At 42.1% G+C, this 22,975-nt stretch overlaps 1 protein-coding gene across 1 annotated transcript in view; it reads left to right on the top strand.

The window, feature by feature from the left end:
- TRIP13 (thyroid hormone receptor interactor 13) overlaps positions 1 to 22,975 on the top strand; it is a 93,246-nt gene that overhangs the window by 13,345 nt on the left and 56,926 nt on the right. Inside the window, exons 4-5 of the mRNA XM_089669466.1 lie at positions 9,084 to 9,213; positions 9,912 to 9,967. Of these exons, the coding sequence (XP_089525592.1) occupies positions 9,084 to 9,213; positions 9,912 to 9,967 (186 nt within the window). The remainder of the gene's footprint in view (positions 1 to 9,083; positions 9,214 to 9,911; positions 9,968 to 22,975) is intronic.

The following is a 22,975-nucleotide window of genomic DNA, read 5'->3' as shown; positions in this document are numbered from 1 at the left end:
TCCTCCTCATTGGCTGAGGCCCATTGGCTCCCGCTGCTGTCAATCGTAGCTAGTGAGCAGAGAGCGGGGTTGGGGGGTGGGGCCAAGCCATAGCTTTCTGTGTCGTATGGACTGCTGCTCGTGCGCGAGCACGTAGCGATTCCCCCAGGGCGAATGGCTTTCCCTGGGGGCACTTCTTAAAAGGGAAGAACCAGGAGCATCTGCAGGGGACCCAAAAAGAAGAGGATCGGGGATGCTCTGTGCAAAAACGCTGAACAGAGCAGGTAAGTATAACACGTTTGTCGTTTTTTTTTTTTGTAAAACAAAGCTTTAGTGTCACTTTAAGTTAACTGATACAGATTTTTTTCCTTTTGTGTTATCGCTGTTTTGGACAAATTCACTGTTCAAAGACTGCTGTTCCTATAATACGGATATTCTAACATGTTAATCATTGTAGTTGTTTTTAGAATACCTTTTTATTACCTCCTTGTTTGAATATGACAGATGTTTTTTCCAAGGTGTAAATGAACTAAGGGATTTTAGATTAGCAGTATTTTAGGAAAGGCTAGTGTGAGCCTTAATAGTCACTTTTAATGCCATGATTCTTGCCCTAGTCATGTCAATGTAGGGCTTATAGCCTGTTTTCCTGTAGGGATGGGAGTAGTTTTAAGATTAGAGAGCTTTATCCTAGAATTACACTTTTAGTTTAGGGTAGAGAAATAAGCTGTAATACATACCTTATTTCTTGATCTGTCAAACGTCCAATATTCACTTCTCCCTGATGCTCGGGGTTGTGGACAAGGACCTTGCCGTCCTCACTGCTGGTCCTGCATTGTATGTGATGATGTCAGAGTGTGACTGCCAACCAGAGTATCTTATAGAAGAGGCTTTGGGGTAGTGGTCGCACAATAAAAATATATATATTTATATAGTCTGTTTTAGTGTTGAAACATGTATTTTACATAGTTAGTCTGGCTGAAAAAAGACAAACGTCCATCCAGTTCAACCATAAAAGGAAAAAAAAAAAAAAGTTATAATCCTATGCTCACAGTTGATCCAGAAGTAGCCAAAAAACCCAGGAAAGCATGATCCAATTGGCTCCTGCAGGGAAAAAATTCCTTCCTGTTCCCCCGAGAGGCAATTGGATATTCCCTGGATCAACTTTACTTATGAATGTTAGTATCCAGTTATATGCTGTGTATCCAAGAAAGAATCCAGGCCTTTTTTAAAGCAATCCACTGAGCTGGCCAGAACCAACTTTTGAGAGAGTCTATTCCACATTTTCACAGCTCTTACCGTGAACAAACCTTTCTGTGTTTGGAGATTAAATTTATTTTCCTCCAGACATAAAAAGTGCCCCCTTGTCCTCTGTGATGAACTCAGGGTGAATAACTCTACACCGAGTTCACTCTATGAACCACTGATATATTTATACATGTTGCTCATATCTTCCCTTAATCTCCTCTTCTCAAGAGAGAATAAATTCAGTTCCTCTAATCTTTCCTCATAGCTGAGCTCCTCCATGCCTCTTATCAGTTTGGTTGCCCTTCTCTGTACTTTCTCCAGTTCCCCAATGTTCTGTTTGTGAATTGGTGCCCAAAACTGAACTGCATATTCCAGATGAAGTCTTACTAATGATTTGTACCGGGGTAATATGATATCTCTCTCTCTGGAGTCTATACCTCTTAATACAAGAGAGGATTTTGCTCGCTTTAGAAACTGCAGCTTGGCATTGCATGCCATTATTAAGCTTGTGATCTACCAGAACATCCAAAACCTTCTGCACCTCTGATTCCCCCAATTGTACCCCCCCCCTCTCCAGTATGTATGATGCATGCATAGTCTTAGCCCCCAACCTTACCTTTATCAACATTAAACCACATAGATGCCCAATTAAACAGTGCATTGAGGTCAGCTTGTAAGTTGGAGACATCCTGTAAGGACATTATTCCACTGCACAGCTGGGTGTCATCTGCAAAGGCTGAAATGGGATTTTTAATCCCAGACCCTATATAGTTTATAAATATATTAAAAAGTAAGGGTCCAACACTGAACCTTGGGGTACACCACTGACAACCCCAGACCATTCAGAGTATGAATCATTAACCACTACTCTCTAAATACGATCTTTTAGCCAGTTTTCTACCCATTTACATACTGATTTTTCCAAGCCCGTAGACTTTACCTTACACATTAGAGGTGTGTGGGGAACTGCGTCAAATGCTTTTGCAAAATCCAAGTATACTACGTCCACCGCCACCCCTCTGTCCAGGGTTTTGCTCACCTCCTCATAAAAGGATATCGGATTTGTTTGACAACTTCTGTCTTTCATAAATCCATGCTATCTGTTGCTTAAAATATTTTTTTCCAGCAAGAACTCATCTATGTGGTCTTTTATGAAACTCTCCAGCATCTCCCCAACTATATAAGTTAAACTAACAGGTCTATAATTACTTGGTAAAGATTGTGATCCCTTTCTAAATATTGGCACCACATTGGTCAGTCCAGTGGTACTATGCCAGTCATTAAAGAGTCCCTAAAAATTAGACACCATGGCTTTGAAATGACAAAGCTCAATTCTTTAAGGACCTGTGGGTGTATGCCATCCGGTCCAGGTGCTTTATTAACATTTATTCTGTCTAAATATTTTTGGATCATATCAATTGTGAGCCAATGTGGATCATCTGGAGCTGTGTCAATACTATGCCCATTATGGACAAGAGCTCCCCCATGCTCCTTTTGTATACACAGAGCTGAATAAGGTATTTAATAAATTTGTCTTCTCTTTGTCCCCAGTCACCCACTTTAGATTATTTTGTAAAGGGCCTACATGCTCGGACCAAACCTTTTTTTACTATTAATATATTTGAAGAATTTTTGGGTGTTGGTCCTGCTATCTTTTGCAATCTGTCATTCATTTTCAATTTTTGCGGCCTTTATTTCCTTTTTGCATATTTTGTTATATTCTTTGTAATGTTTAAACGATGATAGTGTTCCTTCATTTTTATATTTAATAAAAGCTCTTTTCTTATTTATAGCTTTTTTAGCTTTGGTCATAAGCCATATATGTTTGATTTTTGCCTATGGGAATATATTTTGCAGTGTGTCCACATACAGTCTTTTTGAATAACTCCCATTTATGTGTTTTGTTCATTGATACCAATATTACCTCCCAGCCTAAGTCTTGGAGAGCAGCTCTCAGACTTAAAATTGAGAGTTTTTGTTTTTCCTGTATGTACTTGCTGTTTACAGCTAACAATAAATGAAATCATGTTATGGTCGCTGCTACCCAGATGTTCTTTTATATGGACATTCGTAATAAGCTCTGCATGGTTTGAGATTACCAGGTCACAGCAGAGCATCATTCCTAGTAGGGGCTTCTATGAACTGTACCATAAAATTGTCCTGTAGTAGGTTTAAAATTGTTTGCCCTTTAACTGTTCCTGCAGTACCATTACTCCAGTCAATTTCCGGGTAGCTAAAATCCCCCATTATTATCACTGTCCCAGCCCTTGCAGCCGTTTCAATCTGTGCAAGGATCTGAGTCTCCACCTCCTCATTAACACTGGGAGGCCTATAACAAACTCCGATTACCTTTGTAGTATGCACCCCCATGTGCAGTTCCACCCACAATACTTCGGCCTCATCACACTCTCCATCAACTAGGTCCTCTTTCACACTCGCTCTGAGATCACTTCTCACATAGAGACAGACACCACCACCTTTCCTATTTACCCTGCCTCTCTGAAAGAGAACATTGCCAGGAATATTAATCATGTGAAGAATGAAGCCAAGATTCAGCAATACCAATTAAATCATACTTCTCTTCATGCACCAAAGCTTTCAACTCTTTTATTTTGCTTGGCAGACTTCTGGCACTGGTGAACAAACACTTTAATCCATTGACACCTTGTTCAAACGTATTTTGCACATTTTTTATTTTCATACAAATGGTACCAATTCCACTGGTTGTTTGTAACATGGGGAACTTCTTATCATCTACCATAGCCTTCCCCCCATCTTTCCCCATTCCACTCGCCAATAAGTACTGACCCGTCTGATCTGTCTACCCTGTTATAAATTAATTCTTCCTCCCCCCTCGATCCTAGTTTAAATACTCCTCCAGCCGTCCCATAAACCTCTCCCCTAGCATAGCAAACAGACCCCCTTCCATTTAGGTGTAAACCATCTCTAGCATATAGGCTGCACCCCAATGAAAAGTCAGCCTAGTGCTCTAGAAACCCAAATCCTTCCCTCTTACACCAGGTCTTTAGCCATGCATTGAGTTCTCTAATCTCCCCCCTGTCTTTCCTGAGTTGTGCATGGCACAGGTAATATTTCAGAGAATATCACCTTGGAGGTCCTTTCCTTCAACTTGCAGCTTAGTTCTTAAATTGATTCTTAAGGAGCCTCTACCTTCCATGTATTCTGTCATTGGTTCCAACATGGACCAAGACAGCTGGGTCATGCCCAGCCCCTCCCAGTAATTTAGCAATTTATTTGATAATGAACATTGTTTACAACTATTTTTATTGTTGATTAAATGGTCAGCTGATTAAATGGCCTGCATAGAGAATGCTTTATTTGTTTACATGTCAGTATACACAGTGCAGCACACATACAGCTCATTCATACATGTCAGTAAGTGCCTGAGAACATGTACAGTTGTGTCCAAAATTATTCAACCCCCACTGAAATTGAGTGTTTTGGCCAGTTTGACATTGCTTTTGATCATTCAGTCATCTTGCTTACATTTACATTAAAGAGGCACTTGTAGGTCAGACAAATATAACATAACAGTTATAATGAAATAACCACAAATGTCTTTTCTGTGCTCACAGCATTATCAGTTTTATTCAACCCCCAAGTGACATTCAATCTTAGTACTTAGTACAGCATCCTTTTACAGTTATAACAGCTTTTAAACGTGAAGCATAGCTTGACACAAGTGTCTTGCAGCGATCTACGGGTATCTTCGCCCATTCTTCATGGGCAAAGGCCTCCAGTTCAGTCACATTCTTAGGCTTGCGCACTGCAACTGCTTTCTTTAAGTCCCACCAGAGGTTCTCAATCGGATTTAAGTCTGGTGACTGCGATGGCCACTCCAAAATGTTCCAGCCTTTCCTCTGCAACCATGCTCTAGTGGACTTGGAGGTATGCTTGGGATCATTGTCCTGTTGAAAGGTCCAACGTCTCCCAAGCCTCAGGTGTGTGACGGACTGCATCACGTTTCCATCCAATATCTCCTGGTACTGAAGAGAATTCATGGTACCTTGCACACGCTGAAGCTTCCCTGTACCTGCAGAAGCAAAACAGCCCCAAAGCATGATTGACCCTCCACCATGCTTCACAGTAGGCAAGGTGTTCTTTTCATCATAGGCCTTGTTCTTCCTCCTCCAAACATAGCGTTGATCCATGGGCCCAAACAGTTCTAATTTTGTTTCATCAGTCCACAGAACACTATCCCACAACTTTTGTGGTTTGTCCACATGGCTTTTGGCATACTGCAGTCGACTCTTCTTATTCTTTGGAGACAGCAAGGGGGTACGCCTGGGAGTTCTGGCACGGAGGCCTTCATTACGCAGTGTGCGTCTTATTGTCTGGGCTGAAACTTCTGTACCCACATCTGACAAATCTTTTCTCAGTTCCTCAGCAGTCACACGGGGACTTCTCTCCACTCTACGCTTCAGGTAGCGCACAGCAGTCGAAGTCAGCATCTTCTTTCTGCCACGACCAGGTAGCGTTTCAACAGTGCCCTTTGCCTTGAATTTGCGAATGATGCTTCCTAAGGTGTCTCTTGGTATGTTTAACATCTTTGCAATCTTCTTATAGCCATTGCCCTTCCTGTGAAGAGAAATCACCTCTTCTCTTGTCTTCCTGGACCATTCTCTTGCCTTCACCATGTTTGTAACCACACCAGTAAATGTCTAGAAGGAGCTGAGTATCACAGTCATTTTAAAGCTGCCTAATTGGTGCTTATTATGCTTGATTGCTGCTCGGTGACATCCACAGGTGTTTTCAATACCTGATGGAAAGCACCTGTATGAACCTCTGTTCTTCAGAGTGGTAGTCTTTAAGGGGTTGAATAATTGTGGCAATGAAGAAACCACATAAGAACCATTTACTACTGTATTACATAAACAATTGATGTCATTTTAGTTGCATTTGGGTAGTTACAACGTCCTTGTAGGATTTGATTCTGAATACAATTCCAAATGTACACTATAGTCCCTAAACCCCTTTACAGCATTGGGGGTTGAATAATTTTGGACACAACTGTAAATGTGTGAGGATAAATGCATTTTGGGACTTGTAGTCCTGGGCAGGAGAAGGAGAGAAAGTGATGTAAGGGCTCTGTGCAGGGAAAATCAGCATCTGAACCCAACCCAGAGAATCTGGAGGCTGATAGACTGAAGGTAAATTAACGCATTGTAATTAAATTTAAAGTTTACCAGTAGTGTGCATTATGTTTCAAAATTATTATATCCATACAAAAAAGCCTCAGCTTTTAGTACTACTTTAAAGCGATTCTAAAGGTTCATAGTTTTTTTTGTAAAGCAAGCATGTCTATACTTTCCTGCTGTGTGCAGTGGTTTTGCACAGAGCCGCCTGGATCCTCCTTCTCTTGGGTCCCCCGCAGGTTCTCCTAGTTCCTCCTGTCTGACGGGTGCCCCCACAGCAAGTAGCTTGCTATGGGAGCACCCACTGCTTCGTGTGTCCATTCCCACACGAATCCGCGGCATGGCCCCACCCCTTCTCATTGGCTGACAGGCTGTGATTGAAACCAGCGGGAGCCAATGGCTCACGCTTGCTGTCTCAGCCGATGAGGAGGCAGAGACCCGGGACAGCACAGGCTGCTGAGAATGTCACTAGATCGCGATGAGGCTCAGGAAAGTATTGGGAGGGCTGGGGGAGCTGCTGCACACAGAAGGTTTTTTAACACCTTCATGCATAGACTGCATGAAGGTAAAAAAACTTTAGCCTTTACAACCACGTTAATATAAACAGATTTATATTTCCCCCCTCCAACATTCATGTAGCTTCATTTCTGACTCCCAGTTAAAATACCCTATATATCTGACCTCCGGGTTATTTATTATCATGTACTGTATATTATATATATATTTATTTATTAAACACACACACTATATTGCCAAAAGTATTGGGACGCCTGCCTTTATACGCACATGAACGTTAATGGCATCCCAGTCTTAGTCCGTAGGGTTCAATATGGAGTTGGCCACGCCCTTTGCAGCTATAACAGCTTCAACTCTCCTGGGAAGGCTGTCCACAAGGTTTAGGAGTGCGTCTATGGGAATGTTTGGCCATTCTTCCAGAAGTGCATTTGCATCAGGCACTGATGTCAGACGAGAAGGCCTGGCTCGCAGTCTTCGCTCGAATTCATCCCAAAGGTGTTCTGTTGGGTTGAGATCGGGACTCTGTGCAGACCAGTCAAGTTCCTCTACCCCAAACTTGCTAATCCATGTATTTATGGACCTTGTTTTGTGCACTGGTGCGCAGTCATGTTGGATCAGGAAGGGGCCATCCCCAAACTGTTCCCACAAAGTTTGGAGCATGAAATTGTTAAAAATGTCTTGGTATGCTGATGCCTTAAGAGTTCCCTTCATTGGAACTAAAGGGCTAAGCCCAACTCCTGAAAAAACAACCCCGCATCATAATCCCCCCTCGACCAAATTTACACTTGGCAGCATGCAGTCAGGCAAATACTGTTCTCCTGGCAACTGCTAAACCCAGACACATCCATTGGATTGCCAGAGAGAGAAGCGTGATTGGTCACTCCAGAGAACATATCTCCACTGCTCTAGAGTCCAGCAACAGCGTGCTTTACGCCACGGCATCCGATTCTTTGCATTGCACGTGGTGATGTAAGGCTTGGATGCAGTTGCTCGGCCATGGATACCCATTTCATGAAGCTCTCTATGCACTGTTGTGCTAATCTGAAGGCCACACAAAGTTTGGAGGTCTTTAGCTATTGACCCCACTCTGTTATTTTACTTGGCCTATCACTTTGTGGCTGAGTTGTTCTCAGTAGATTCCACTTTGTTATAATATCACTAACAGTTGATCGTGGAATATTTAGTAGCAAGGAAATTTCATGGATGGACTTATTGTACAAGTGGCAAGGTACCACGCTTGAATTCACTGCGCTCCTGAGAGCGACCCATTCTTTCAAAAATGTTTGTAGAAGGAGTCTGCATGCCTGAGTGCTTGATTTTATACACCTTTGGCCGTGAAGGTGATTGGAACACCCGAAACCAATGACTTGGAGGGGCGTCCCATTCCTTTTGGCAATATAGTGTTAGTGTGTATATATAATTATTTTGTATACAGCATTGCTTTCACTGTTTCACAGTAGAAGTTAACCCTTATAGTACTATCATTTGCATTATAGAGGGCTCATTTGTTTTTTAACCCCATCATGACAGGTGATACAAAAAGCATGCTGCTGTTACTAAATGTGACAGCAGGCACAGATAGCTTGCACCAAGCTATCTGTCTGTGACAAAGGGACTCTGTCATACGTAATATTATATTACAGTCCTGTCTGAAAATCTGCAAAACAGTGTTTTTAAGCCTCTTCTTTTTTTTTTTTTTTTTTTTCTTTAAATAAAAATTTTGATATTTTGAAACTTATGATATGAACCAGATTCAACCTCTCCAAGTGTATATGTGTGTATGTGTTTTTTTTTATATATATATATATATATATATATATATATATATATATATATCTTCTGTTATTCTGAGAGTGGATTAGTTATTTTGTTCCCTGACCATATAGCTGGTTATTTATATGTACCACTGTATATAGATATTCAGGAAAAAAAATGGCATAGTGAGGTTTTAATCAAATCAATAATCTTCCAACTAATGGATTTGGAAAACAAACATTGACCAGGCATGAGCCACCATTATCAGTAATAACAAGGAGAGAGAGAGAGCAATGGCATACAGCTGAGGCTGTAGACCATAATGGGTAAAAGAAGCTAGAGGACATTAGCAGCACTGAAATGCTAAAAATAAAAAAACAAAATGTGAAAATTTTATTTTAATTTTGAATATCTTATTTTCTTTTTTTGAAGCCTATTGATCTTAGCAAGTGCAGTATATTTGTGAATGTTTTTCATTTAAATGAAGAAGGTCCCAGTTCAGAAAATCTGGAAGAAGAAAATGAGGACCTTGTGGCAGCTGACCACTGGATATTGCCTGCTGGTGAGAGAGCTATATATAAGCAATGTAACTCAGTTACTGTTGTCCTGGTGCAAGATTGGTCATCCCATTAATTATCACCAATGCAATAAGCAGTTATAACGGTGCTCTCTGAGAATCAACACAAAGTCCTGAAAAACAAATCGTGATTCTCAAGTATATCAGCGGCCAGACACTGCAGAAAGGCAGTATAGGTTTTATAAATAGTGACAGCACATTACACTAGCAAAAGTTGTATAGGGTAAACACAAACGATGTTTGTGGCCAGAAAGCTTATTAATCCTAGAACTTAGTTCACTTATGGCATGAACTCAATGTTTTGGTAGCACATAAAAATCTAAATGATACCCCATTCCTGTCGAGTTCAAAAAGAAGTTCCATAGTTGCTTGAGATAATCGATATGTGTGATTCTGTGCTAAAAAGAAAAAATTATAACAAACCGCTGTGGAATTTGCCTTTTGAGGCTTAAAATACATTACCTGTCAACTGTAAATTACAAAACGGTTCTAACATACATTATAAGAGAATTTTTTTTTATTAAAAGGTTGAATGTCTAGCTGTGACTATTCTAAAATCCTTCTCCTGCATTTTGTTCAAAATGTGTTCTTTTGGTGATAATGTATTACCAATTTTGCTCTGATAGTAGTATGATTCTTTTGATACTTGACATTATTTGAAATCCACTGTTTTCAAATTTCAGCTGAATTTCATGGACTGTGGGAGAGTTTAATATATGACAATGAAATAAAGTCAAATGTAAGTAAATTCTGTTTGATAATGCCTGCGTGTTTTGTACATAATCAGTGATTTGTGCCTTTTATATTGTGTTTGGCTTGTGGAACTGAAGACCATATCTGCACTGTAATTCCATGATTCCTGAGATGCAGTGGTGGAACACATGAGTAATAACTACCATATGGAACTGAATATCCACGCTTTCCCCATTATACTTCCATTATACAGAGATGGCCTATCTTTTTGCTTAACAAGACAATAAACTGCTTGACATTTTTCACGTTATAAAATTTCACATGTTAAATATCACATGTAAAAATCAGCATTTTTTTCGCTAGAAAGTTCCTAACATTATGTATTTTCTGAAAGCAGAGGCCCTGCAGATTAAAATGGTGGTTGTTGCAATTTTTCATGTCACATAATAATTTTGCAGCCATTTATCAAATGCACATTTTCAGGAAAAAATACACAAATTAATTCTAGTCCACACAAACACAATATCCATACCTAGTTTTTTGTTAAAATATAAAATGTGACGTTACGTCAAGTAAATGGCTACCAAACATGTCAAGATTTTAAATTGTGCACACTTGTGAAGTGGCGACAACCTATGGTACCCTAAATTGTCCATATTCAACACTTTAAAAGCATTTACAGGTTATCAGTTTTGACTTAAACATGAGCTATAGTGCCATAATTATTGCTCTCATGTTCGCAGTGATACCTCACGTGTGTGATGCAATCACCATTTACACTGGATACACAAAGTCTACACACCCCTGTTAAAATGTCATGTTTCTGTGATGTAAAAAAAATGAGACAAAGATTAATCATTTCAGAACTTTTTCCACATTTAATGTAACCTATATTATATTGCCAAGTCAAGATGTGCCATGCTGATAAACTCATACCCAAAAAGACTGAGTGCTGGAATCAAATCAAAAGGTGCTTCAACAAAGTATTAGTTTAAGGGTGTGCACACTTATGCAACCACATTATTTTAGTTTTTTTTTACTTCCCTCCTTTTAAAAGATTTCAGTTTGTTCAACGGAGTTGTACAGTTTATAGGTTGCATTGAAGGTGGAAAAAGTTCTGAAATGATTTATCTTTGTCTCATTTTTTTACATCACAGAGATCTGATATTTTAACAGGGGTGTGTAGACTTTTTATATCCACTGTACATATGCGTGCCATACCTGCATGTGTGTTTGTATTTGCATGTGTGTTTGTATTTGCCAGTGAACATGAATGGGGGAAGGGTGTTTGCTCTAAAATAGTTTTTTTCATATATTTTATTTATTTATTTGTACACTTTTTTTTTTTTTTTTTAAATTTAACTTAAGAAGACCCTTTGTGATATCTTTGAGCAGGGACGGGTACTCTTTATGGAGGGATGAGAGGTCTATTACACCTCTAATGCCTACGCTCCCCTCTGAGACAGCTGATCAAACACAGATCTGTTTAATCGGCTGCTTCTCTGGTTGGAACGGCCAGGAAAAAACCCCTCTGAAACCAGATGTGAAAAATCATCCTCGCTTCTGGCTTCACTCATCACAGAGGAGATCAGGGAATGGATGTTCCTCCATTTCCTCTGTGGGCAACCGACCGGATCACTTGCAGTGCTCCCGGGCTTCCCAGGTAGAATAGGAGAGCCTGGGAACAATGGTGGGAGGAGCTTCCCAGAGTTTTACAGCTGCCCGGGTCACTTTTACAGGAAAAGCGATTGCCAGCTCTAAAACAAAAATGGTACCCAGATCATAGCTGCAGGTGCCTTAATAAACGTTTGCTGGGCTGCAAACAGTTAAGTAAATTACTACCTCTACAGCCTCATTAACTTCCTGTCCTTTTAGGACAAAGGATGTTTTATGTCTTGTTGAATATTCCCCTGATCCTCTACTGCTTTCCTGAACATAATAAGATGTTTAAATTCATTCGGTCACAGTGGCTGGTAGGCAGTTGATGCTCCTGCCTGCCAGAGGAATCAAGTCGGCAGGAGGATGAAAGTTAGTGGTAATGCGAACCTGGGTTGAGGTGACTAGAATCATTGCATTTGGCTTGCTCCAGGAGAGTCGTGTGAATGATGTGTGTGTGCGTGGATTGCGTGGGTTATGTTATCAACCAGATTTTGCAGCTGCCAACTGGAAATTTCACCTGGCATGCTGCCCCATAATGGCAAACAATTAAGATCATTGTAGAGCAGGATATTGAGGTAGTTAGAGGCTCCAAAGGTGCTATCATGGCCCTTACTCTAGGTCAACGGATCTGGAAGGAAAAAAACATGGCCAACCAACTATAGAAGATCACTGTTCATTCCTATATTGAAGAAAGGCGATGTCAAAGATTGTAACAACTATAGAACAATTGCATTAATTCCATAGGATAGCAAAGTATTATGGAAAATAATACAAAGAAGAATCCAATCATACATTGAAGGAAAACTATTTTTGAAGCCCAGGCTGGGTTCAGAGAAGGGCGAGGAACAAGAGACAGTCTTGCCAATGTTAGGTGGATATTAGAGAAGAGCAATGAATACCAAAATACTGACAACCTGCCATATGCAGACAACACAGCGCTCATCACAAGCAACAAAGAAGATATGCTGTATCTATTGAGAAAAGTTAAAGCCAAAAGTCGTAGCATAGAATTAGAACTGAATACAAACCATACAAAGATCAGGAACAAAGAAAATTATGATGATTTTGAGCTTGACTGTGATAAAATAGAGGTTGTAAAGCATTTTAATCTCCTGGGCTCTCTCATCGAAAAGGAAGCAACTAGCAGTGAGGAAATTTTCCACAGAATAACAAGCACTTGGTAGCTACACAATGAAGACTCTTAAAGTTTTCAAATGCAAAGAAATTGCACTGAAAACAAAGATCAGATTCATCCATGCTCCCATTTTATCATTTGTCAAGTGCGCTTGTGAAAGCTGGACACTATTGAAAAAGGATAGGAAGAAGATTGATTCATTTGAGCTTTGGTGCTGGAGAAGGATTTTATGTGTGTCATGGAAAGCCTGTAGAACTAATAGATCAATTTTGGAAGGGATCAAACCGGCTATGTTACTAGAAGCCCAAATGATGAAGTTGCAACTGTTTTATTTTGGTCACACTGTTAGAAGAGAGAGATCACTGGAGAAGGAAATAATGTTTGGGAAGATCAAAGGAACCGGGAGAAGAGGGAGACCTACTACTAGGTGGTTGGACACATTGACTACAGCTGTTAGGATGACACTGAAGGATCTTGCCAGACTAGCACAAAGCCAACTTCTTTTTAGAGCTTTTATTCAAAAAGAGTAGGACTTCATATGATGGCATGTATTATTATTATTTACCACTTCCTGGCCGCCCTATATCACAAATACTGCTACAGGGCGGCACCAGTGCGCAAAATCACGTGTGTGTATATATATATATGTGATTTTGCATTTCCAGGTAGGGGGCAGGCGCACCTACCCGCGCCGCCATTGGCGGCTGTCAATCACTGGGTCCCGGCCGGTGATTACTCGCTGGTGCCCGGTGATTACTCGCTGGCGCCCGGTGATTACCGAGGATCTTCTACAGGGAAGAGAACTGTTTTGTTTACTAACAGTTCTCCTTCCTGTCAGCTCGGGCACACTGCTTTGGATGGCTGTGCGCAGCACAGCCATCCAAAGCAGTGTGATTACAGTGAGGCACACAGACATAGCTCCCCCCTAGTAAAACACTCCCTGCATACAGTTAACCCCTTGATCGCCCCTCATGTTAACCCCTTCCTGCCCAGTGCCATTATTACAGTGCCAGTGCTTTTTTTTTTTTAGCCCTAATCACTGTATTGGTGTCACTGGGGATGTCAGTGACACCAAGTCAGTTCCCCCCCGTGTCAGAATGTCCGCTGCAGTCCCGCTATAAGTCTCTGATCAACGCCATTACTAGTGAAAAAAAAAAAATCCCAGTAAATATACCGCCATTTGTAAATGCTATAATTTTCACATATACCAATTAATTTACACGTATTGGGATTTTGTTTTTAGCAAAGACATGTAGCAGAATACATTTTGCTATAAATTTATGACGAACTTTGATTTTTTTAAATTTTTTTTTACTGGACATGTTTAATAGCAAAAAGTCAAAAATATTGTTTTTTTTCCTCAAAATTGTTGGTCTTATTTTTTGTTTATTTTTTTTATAGCGCAAAAAATAAAAACTGCACAGGTGATCAAATACCACCAAAAGAAAGCTCAATTCATGGGAAAAAAGGATGTAAATTTAATTTGGGTGCAGTGTTCCATGACCGTGCAATTGTCAGTTCAAGTAACGCAGCGCTGTAACTCAAAAAATGGCTTGGTCAGGAAGGGAGGTAAATCCTCAGGAGGGCAAGTGGTTAATAATAATAATAATAGAGCAGGATAGTCTGGCATGGAACAGATCTATTTATATTTCTATTATTTAGGTCAGATATGTAGCAGTCTGTTTACTTCATTCTGCTGTGGTTAATAATTAGAAGCCCAAAAATACTGCTTCTGTGCACCCTGATTCTGTGACATAGTGGCATGTGTATTCTTGGTCATCTTTGTTGCCTTTTTTTTTAAAGACTATTTAGAGATGACATGCTGTCTGGTTGTATTATAGAAGAATGGCTAACTCAAGTATTTGCAACATGTTACACCCTTATTTAGGAGGTAACATTGTGCAACATTCTAATATGACTCTGGGACTGAAGCTGAGGGAAAGCTTACCAAAGATGCCCAAGGCAGCACATAAGGAAAAAAAAATATCAGACAGGGAACGTATTTATTTTTTATTTAAAATGTGGTCTCTTTAAAAATGTGTTATGCTTTTATATACAGGGTAAGTGATATATTGAGGCTGGTTTCACAACTGTGCATAAAAGTGGCCACCCGCCCAAGTCTATAACTGGCTTATGAAGCAAGGACACATAAACAGGCATCACATAGTGAATAAGGGGGAGAGAACAATGTTCTTGGACAACTTGCCAGCCAGCTTGCTAACAACCGAATTAACCTGTCTAACAGTATGCGTTTATAACAGGGGTTTAGTTAGCACACATTTGCAAATACATACGTAAGCCTTAGAGCCACGACACGGCACCCTGATAATCTGTGGTCCTAACTCTACAATTTGTGAGTCCCCATAGTAGAGGCACATGCATTTAATGGATAGATCAAGGGCAGGTGGACCTGAGGGAGCCACCCCTCTTAAAGGCAAAGGAGTGCACTGGACCCCAGCATGTAGCACAATGGCAACCAGGGTCCTAGTGCACCCACGTTTTCACAACTGTGCTTTTCGTAGCTACATGCTTTAACACCGACATCTGGTAGCGAACCACGCCTGTGTGAGTGCAATCTGACTGATTGCATTTTTTTACTATTTCACAAATGTTTTGGACCATGTTGGTACTATAGCCTATCTTGGCTAGGACCTAACCCTTGGCTGGTCCAGTGGCTATGTAGTTGACAGATAGAGATTAGATATCGGAGTATGGTTGTAAATAAATTTCATTCAGAACAGAGACAAGTGATTAGTGGTGTACCTCAAGGCTCTGTACCAGGTCCTATGATATTTAATCTTTATGTAAGTGACAGAACTGAAGGTTTCATGGACAGGGTATGTCTTTTTGCTAATGACATAAAGGTGTGCAATAGGGTTTTTATTCCTGGAGGTGTTTATAAAATAGAACATGATTTGTAATTGCTGGAAGATTGTAAAAGCAGTGGAAACTGCAGTTCAACATTTTTAAATGCAAAATAATGCACTTATGGAAAAAGAATCCATAGATGATAGGGTACGATATTCGGAGTCCAGTGTTGTCCAAAATCATTTGGAAGTATGTATTTCAGATGATTGGAGAATGAGCAGACTGTGTGTGATCACTAGAGGGACCACAATTCTAGGTTAAAATCTAGGCTGTATCACTAGAGGCACCACAAGCATGAGAAAGGAGGTCCTAATTCCCCTATATAGATCGTCAGCTAGACCTGGACTTTTTCCAGTTCTGGAGACCTTACTTACAAAAAGATATTGCTAAGATAGAATGAGTCCAAAGATGGGCGACAAAGTTGTTGAATGGTCTGAGGGATAAAGCATATTAGGAAAGCCTGTGGAAATGTAATATATACAGTCTTGAGGAAAGAAGGGAAGAGGAAGACATGACTGAAACCTTTAAATAAATTAATTGTGTTAATAAGAATCAGGGGCAGTATTCTAGGACAATGAACATGAGATTTGCCCTCAAACTAGCAGGAAGAAAGTCCAAAACCTTAATAGTGTTATTGTTGATGCTTGGAACAGACTTCCAGTAAGTAAATGTCAACATGCTTAGGACATAGGTTGATACTCAGACAAAAAATTTAAAGCGGTAGTAAACCGCAAAAAATTAAAACTAAAAAAATGTTTCACCTGCAAGTTAAGATCATAATGTGCTACTATATAGCACATTATGAACGACTTACCTGAAAACAAAGCCCTCCCTGTGGAGCGCTGCCATAGCTCCCTGGGGCTTCCATTTTTACCCGGTCTTCCTTCCTGGCTCACGGACTGCGGCTGTTTGACTGGCCGAGCCGCAGTGATGTCACTCCCGTGAGTCAGCGGCAGCACTGCTCTCTCTCCAATGAGAGCGTAGTGTGTTTAGGTGCGATTTATCAGTACCTACAGGTAAGCCTTATTAACCTCTGCCCATCCACATAAATGGACAGGCAGGAGCAGCGCCCATGCAGGTGGACATTTCCAAACGTCTACCCACTACCCCCCCCCCCCCCTTATCTGCCACCTGTGAGTGCTCCCTGGGTGAGCACGGATCGCTGTACTGGGCTGCTGTGGGTAGCCCCAGTAACATGATTGCTGATTGGCCACTATGGTGACACTGTAGTGCTAGGCTGACTGTATGTAAAAAAAATAAATACATAAATAAAATGTGTGAACATTTTTTTTCCTATATACTGATTTGGGTTTTTTTTTTTTTTTTTTTTTTACAAATTTATGGAGAAAGATTTATGAAGAAAGATTTTTTTTTTTTTGCAAACTTTTATAAGAAAAACTTTTTATTTTTTTCACAAATTTCTGGCCTTTTTTCATTTTATATAGCAAAAAATGAAAAAACCCAGTGGTGATTATCTACCACCAAAAGAAAGCTCTATCTATCTCAAAGAAATTATAAAAATTTAATTTGGGTACAGTGTTGCATGTCTGAGTAATTTGGCATTCAAAGTGTGGGAGTGCTGAAAGCTGAAAATTGGCTTGGACTGGAAGGGGGTAAAAGTGTCCGGACTTGATGTGGTCAAAGGCTTGCCTGTAATTAAAACATAAAAAAACAGACTTTACTAGCACTTTAAGAAAAAGAACAAAAAACAAACAAAACAAATCAAAACATGTGCAAACTTGATGGACTTGCGGTTTTCCTGCTGTCACTCTTCTATGTTACTGCTTTGCAGTGACATTCATTTCGAATTCCTTCCAATGCATCTATGGTGGCAGCACACTTCAACATATTACCATGTGTTGTGGTGTTCTTACTTGGAGGGGAAGGGGGTAGTGCAGGTGTGTTTTCTGGTCCTTAATACAGTGTTGACAGCCCATTCAAATGAAAAGGTTGCCATAATGCAACAAGCAATATAACACATGTTAACACAGTGGACAGGAAAGGTCTGAATGCAACTTGAAAAACAAAAACAAAGCAAATGGTCAATATGTATTTTTTTTTTATTTTGCTGTTATATAAAGTTGTCCTTTATTGTTAAAGTGGAACTGCACTGCATCTGAGCACCACAAACCCAAAATGCTATTTAATTCATAGTTAATATTCAAAGCAAACTCCCCCATCCATTCATGTCTCCATGCCTCATTTTGCTGGGAATTCATTTTGAAAAACACCCACTGGTATTGCTGGCACTGGCCATCCTGAGTAAGGGCAGATGATTCATGTAGCATTTACTTCCCGGAATCCATCTCAGGCATTGGCTGAGCTGAGAACCCTCCCTCCCCTCCCGAAGACTCCTGTATGACATAATTTGCCTAGGCTTGGAAACCAGGAACTAACTGAAAAATTGTAAAAAAAGAAGTTTAAAACAAGTAAATATGATATACTTTCCCAAGTCATCTTCCAGGACAGCTTCACATGAGAGAGGCTCCTCCCACCAGGAAACACCTGATCCACTTTTTCCTAATAAGTAGACTCTCTCCCCAGGGATCCTCTGTATTAGTGTTTCCTCCGGACCAGGAACTACTCCCGTTTGGTTTTTTTTTACTGCCGTCTGGCGGGGTACAGAGGCCTCCTAGATGGGGCTACCCCTCCCTCTTTTTCTCAGCAAGGCAGGGGCTTTGCGGAGTGGCCTCATTCAGGGTTCCGTAGACAGTTCCTTTGGGAGATTTGGGAAGACAGCACCCCTCTTTTATGGTCCTGCGGGGCTCACCAGGAGGGATAGATTCCTCTCAGCTGACCTGTATGGAAATGGACCGCTACTCTATGGGACAAAGCCTACCTTCCTCCGCTGCACGCCGACATCTCCGGCAAGGAGGCACGGGTCGGTGATGTTACACCTGGGATCGTCCCTTCCAGTTTCCAGGACCCACGAGCGTTACTTCCGGCACCCGAGGAACAGGAATTGGACCACCACCATCTTGTTTATGGGCAGTGGTCTGCAAGTTTGCCCCACACCATGGCTGCATCATCCACTGCAGTCGTAAGGGGAGATCGGCGCAACCAGACCCAAAGGGGGGTGGGGGGCAAACATAGCTGCGCCGAGGGCGGGAATGTGGCCAGAATGGAGGCAGATCTGTCTGAACTGGGGGAGACCAGCAGCAAGGTAGGAGCCTGTCAGCTGGCATGACCCCCTTCTCTGTATCTTCATGCTTCCTCCTATTTGCTGTCTCTGGGGGGGGGCTGAGGGTGCATGAGGCATTCTCCCCTTTCCTTCCCTGTCTTTCCCTCTCTCTCTGGCACCACAGGTATCTCTATTTCTGTCAGTGGGTGCATGCTCGGGGGGGAGGGGGTGTCCTCCTAGGAGCCCTTGGCTTACAGGAGGCCTATATCTTGTGTATCCCTGTCCTTATATGGGCCCACTGGAGGAGGATAGAAAGGAAAAGGAGGCTCTCTGTGCGCTACCTGCAAAAAGAAATTCGCTAGCGCTTGGAAAAAGCAGCTGTGCCAGGAGTGCATCGATAAGCTGATCAAAAGAGAGTCAGGGTCCCTCTTCAGAGATTTCCTACTAAATATGACTTGGGAGATGTCGAAAACCTTTCAAAACTTTAGGAAACAGATGCAGGAACCGACCCCAGACGGGCCTCAACCCAGCACCTCAGGTGAAGAAGAGAAAACTGGATCCAGGCACTGTCGCGGAACTTTCCGGCACTACCGACTCTGAGGAAGCTGTGATGGAAGAACAGGATCACAAGTCACAATGGCGCCTTTTTCCAGTAGAAAACACATAAGGCCTCTTGAAAGTAATCTACGACACTCTAGACCTAGAAGAGGAACAACCAGATCTCTCTCTGAATGACCAGCTATGTGCAGGGTTCCAAAAGAGAAGTGGCCGCACATTCCCGGTCCATTCCACCCTATGGTCTACTATAAAAAGGGAATGGGAAGAGCCGGAAAATAAAGCCTTTTTTCCTAAAAATCTTTAAAGACGATTTCCATTTAAGGAGGAAGATCCTTCTATGTGGGAGTCTTGCCCAAAACCGGATGCTCCCCTCTCGAAAATATCGAAATCCACAGATGTATCCTTTGAAGACGGGGGTTCCCTAAAGGACCCAATGGACAGCAAGGCCGACAAATTCCTCAGAAGAGCATGGGAAGCGTCCGCAGTAAACTTTAAACCAGCAATAGCAACAACCTGCGATTCCAGGACCCTAGACGTATGGCTGGGCCAGCTCCGCTCTCACCTTGAACAAGGCACGTCAGCAGAGGAAATTCTTAAATCACTACCGGTTTTGGAAAAAACAGTGCCCTTTATTGCAGACGCATTGGCTGAAAGCCTCAAATGCACAGCAAGATCAACTGCGTTCATAAACTCAGCCTGAAGAGCCATTTGGTTGAAATCCTAGCAGGGGGACATTGCTTCCAAATCCAGACTCTGCGGCCTGCCCTTTGAGGGAAATTTCCTCTTTGGGCCAGAACTGACTTCGGTCCTTGAGAGGTCTGCCGACAAAAGGATGGCATTTCCATTTCCCAGCAGGCAAGCGGGACGGAACTTTTTTCATCCCAACAGGCAGAACGCAACGATAGAAACCAGAATTCAGGGCCAGAAGAAAGGCTGGGTCTCAAAAAGAGGAAAGGAGGCTTTCTCTTCAACCCCAACCAGGACAAAACCAAAACTCAGTTCAAGTGACAGGTAGAGCCAGGTGGGAGGAAGGCTGGGACACTTTCACACGTAATGGCTACAGACTACACAGAATGCATTTATCCTAGACACAATTTGAAACGGCTAAAGAATAGAATTTTCACAACTCCCCCCTTACAGGTTCCTTGCAACTCCACTACCAAGGGAGGAGGGAAAGGTGGACGCACTTGTGAACATCCTGGAAGAAATGCTCCAACAGAACATGGTCAGTCAGTTGGAGGAAGAAGAAAAGGGAAAGGGATTCTACTCCCATTTTTTTCTAAGAAGGAAGACGCCTGGGAAATACTAAATGAGTCTCAACCTATAGAAAGTAAACAAATTCGTAAAACCCAAAACATTTCGCTTGGAGACAATCTACACAACGAAAGAAATTCTCCCTCCCGGAGTATTCATATAATCAATAGACATAAAGGACGCATACCTTCACATCCCGATAAGGGAAGAGTCCAGGAAGTTCCTAAGGTTCGCGCTAAAGGGCAAGAACAGAACGATCTTGTTCCAATTCAACGCACTTCCCTTTGGTCTGTCTTCAGCACCAAGGATATTTATAAAAATTCTAGCGGCACCTCTGCAAGCCTTGAGGATAGAAGGGATAAACATTATCCCCTACTTGGATGACCTACTCTTGTTGGCAGACACGGAAAGAGCTCTGAAATGCCATGTGGAGCATACAATATCTTTATTGGAAAACCTAGGATAGCTAATAAATACAGAGAAATCAGAATTCGTTCCTTCCAACAGAATCACATATTTGAGATACATTCTGGATTCCACAAGCACCTGCTTATACCTAACACCAGAAAAGCGCTCCGACTACAACAAGACATGAGGAGCCTCCTGGGGATGCTAGTTTTCACAATCAGAAATGCCTTGAAGCTCGTCGGCTGCATGACCGCTGGCATACTGGGGGTACAATGGGCTCAACTACACTCCAGAACGATACAGAAGCACGTCCTTTCCCACTGGGACGGCAGCCAAGCATTTCTAGATTCCAGCATTCACCTCACACGCAAAGTAAGAGAGTCATTGGAGTGGTGGGAAACATTCACATGCTGGGATCCGGGAGAAGATGGAAACAATCCAACCCAACAAAAATCACTACAGACGCAAGCATGTGGGGGCGCACACATGTAGGGCTGCCTGACCCAGGGCAAGTGGGACCCAGAAACCGCAAAAAGGTCATCAAACTTCAGGGAGTTTTTGGCAGTTTTCAAAGAGCTTACGGTCTTTCAGGAAAAAATAGAAGGGAAAGAGATTCAGATTCTGTTGGACAACATGACGGCCGTCGCATACTTGAACAGGCAAGGGGGTACAAGGTCCCCAAAACTAATGGAATTGGCGGATACCCTCCTGAGCTGGGCAGAAAGAAACCTAAAATCAATCACTGTGGTCCATCTGAAGGGAGACCTAAACCTGTTAGCGGACCAGCTGAGCCTAGAGGAAATCAACCAGTCAGAATGGTGCCTCAGCCGCACGGCGTTCGCCCAGATCTGCAGCAGATGGGGCATTCGCTCCATAGATCTCTTCGCCAACAGAAGGAACGCAAAACTAGGGAAGTACTTCTGCCTTCAAAGAGACCTGCAAAGTGCAGGAACAGATGCACTGGCCCAGCCATGGGAGAGGGACCTCCTTTACGCTTTTCCACCATTCAGACTACTACCAAGAGTGGAACAGGAAATACAGTCGTCTCAGGCCAGAGTCATCTTGATCGCTCCATTCTGGCCCAAAAGGTCATGGTTCTCCTTCCTGAAGAAGCTGAGCCTAAGGGACCCGTGGACGATACCACCCACGAAAGACCTACTAGTACAGGGGGCAGTGGTGCACCCAGACCCAGAAAAGCTGTTTCTAACAGCATGGCTTCTGAGTGGCGTAGGCTAGCTAAAAAAGGCTTATCAGAGAGAGGGGTCACTACCATCTTAGACGGGTGGAAAAAGTCTACAAATGCCATTTACGACAAAATCTGGAGGAAGTTTTCCTACTGGTGGAATGGTAACAAGCCGCCAGGTGCTCCAACCCTAAACACAGTGCTCCAGTTCCTTCAAGCTGGGGCAGACAAGAACTTAACCGCTAATACACTCAAAGTGCAAGTAGCTGCCCTGTCTAACTTCCTGGAGTTGAAATTAGCGGAGGATCTCCTGGCGGCCAGATTCTTGAGGGCTGTCTCCAGACGTAGAGTCCCGTGCGCGCCTTAATGCCCTCTCTGGGATCTAGGCACAGTTTTAAAAAGTTTCCAACATGTGCCATTTGAACCCTTGGGAAAATGTTCTCTCAGGCACCCTCAAAGCTACCCTCTTGGTAGCCCTAGTCTCTGCTCGCAGAGTCAACGAACTGCAAGCACTGTCAGTGATAGAGCCTTACTTCACAATCCTGTTGGATAGGATTATCCTCCATATGGATCTGGCATTCCTGCCAAAGGTCACGTCGTATTTCCACAGAAGAAATTGTAATACCATCCTTTTGCGGGAGCCCGAGCAACGCCAAAGAAAGACATTACAACAAAATTGATGTAAGAATATGCCTAATCGCATACATCGAGCGCACTAAAGCATGGAGATGCTCGTCCAGCCTCTTTGTCTTATTTCAAGGACCAATAAAGGGATAGAATTCCTCTATAGGCTCCATCGCAAGATGGAGAAAAGAAGCCATCTCCAGAAGGATACAAAAATGCATCACTGGTGCCACCACCTGGCTTG

Source organism: Staurois parvus, unplaced genomic scaffold (genome assembly GCF_062004578.1).
Source record: "Staurois parvus isolate SC_StPar_1 unplaced genomic scaffold, SC_StPar_1.0 ptg000077l, whole genome shotgun sequence".
NCBI lineage: Eukaryota > Metazoa > Chordata > Amphibia > Anura > Ranidae > Staurois > Staurois parvus.
This window is presented reverse-complemented; position numbering and strand designations above follow the sequence as displayed.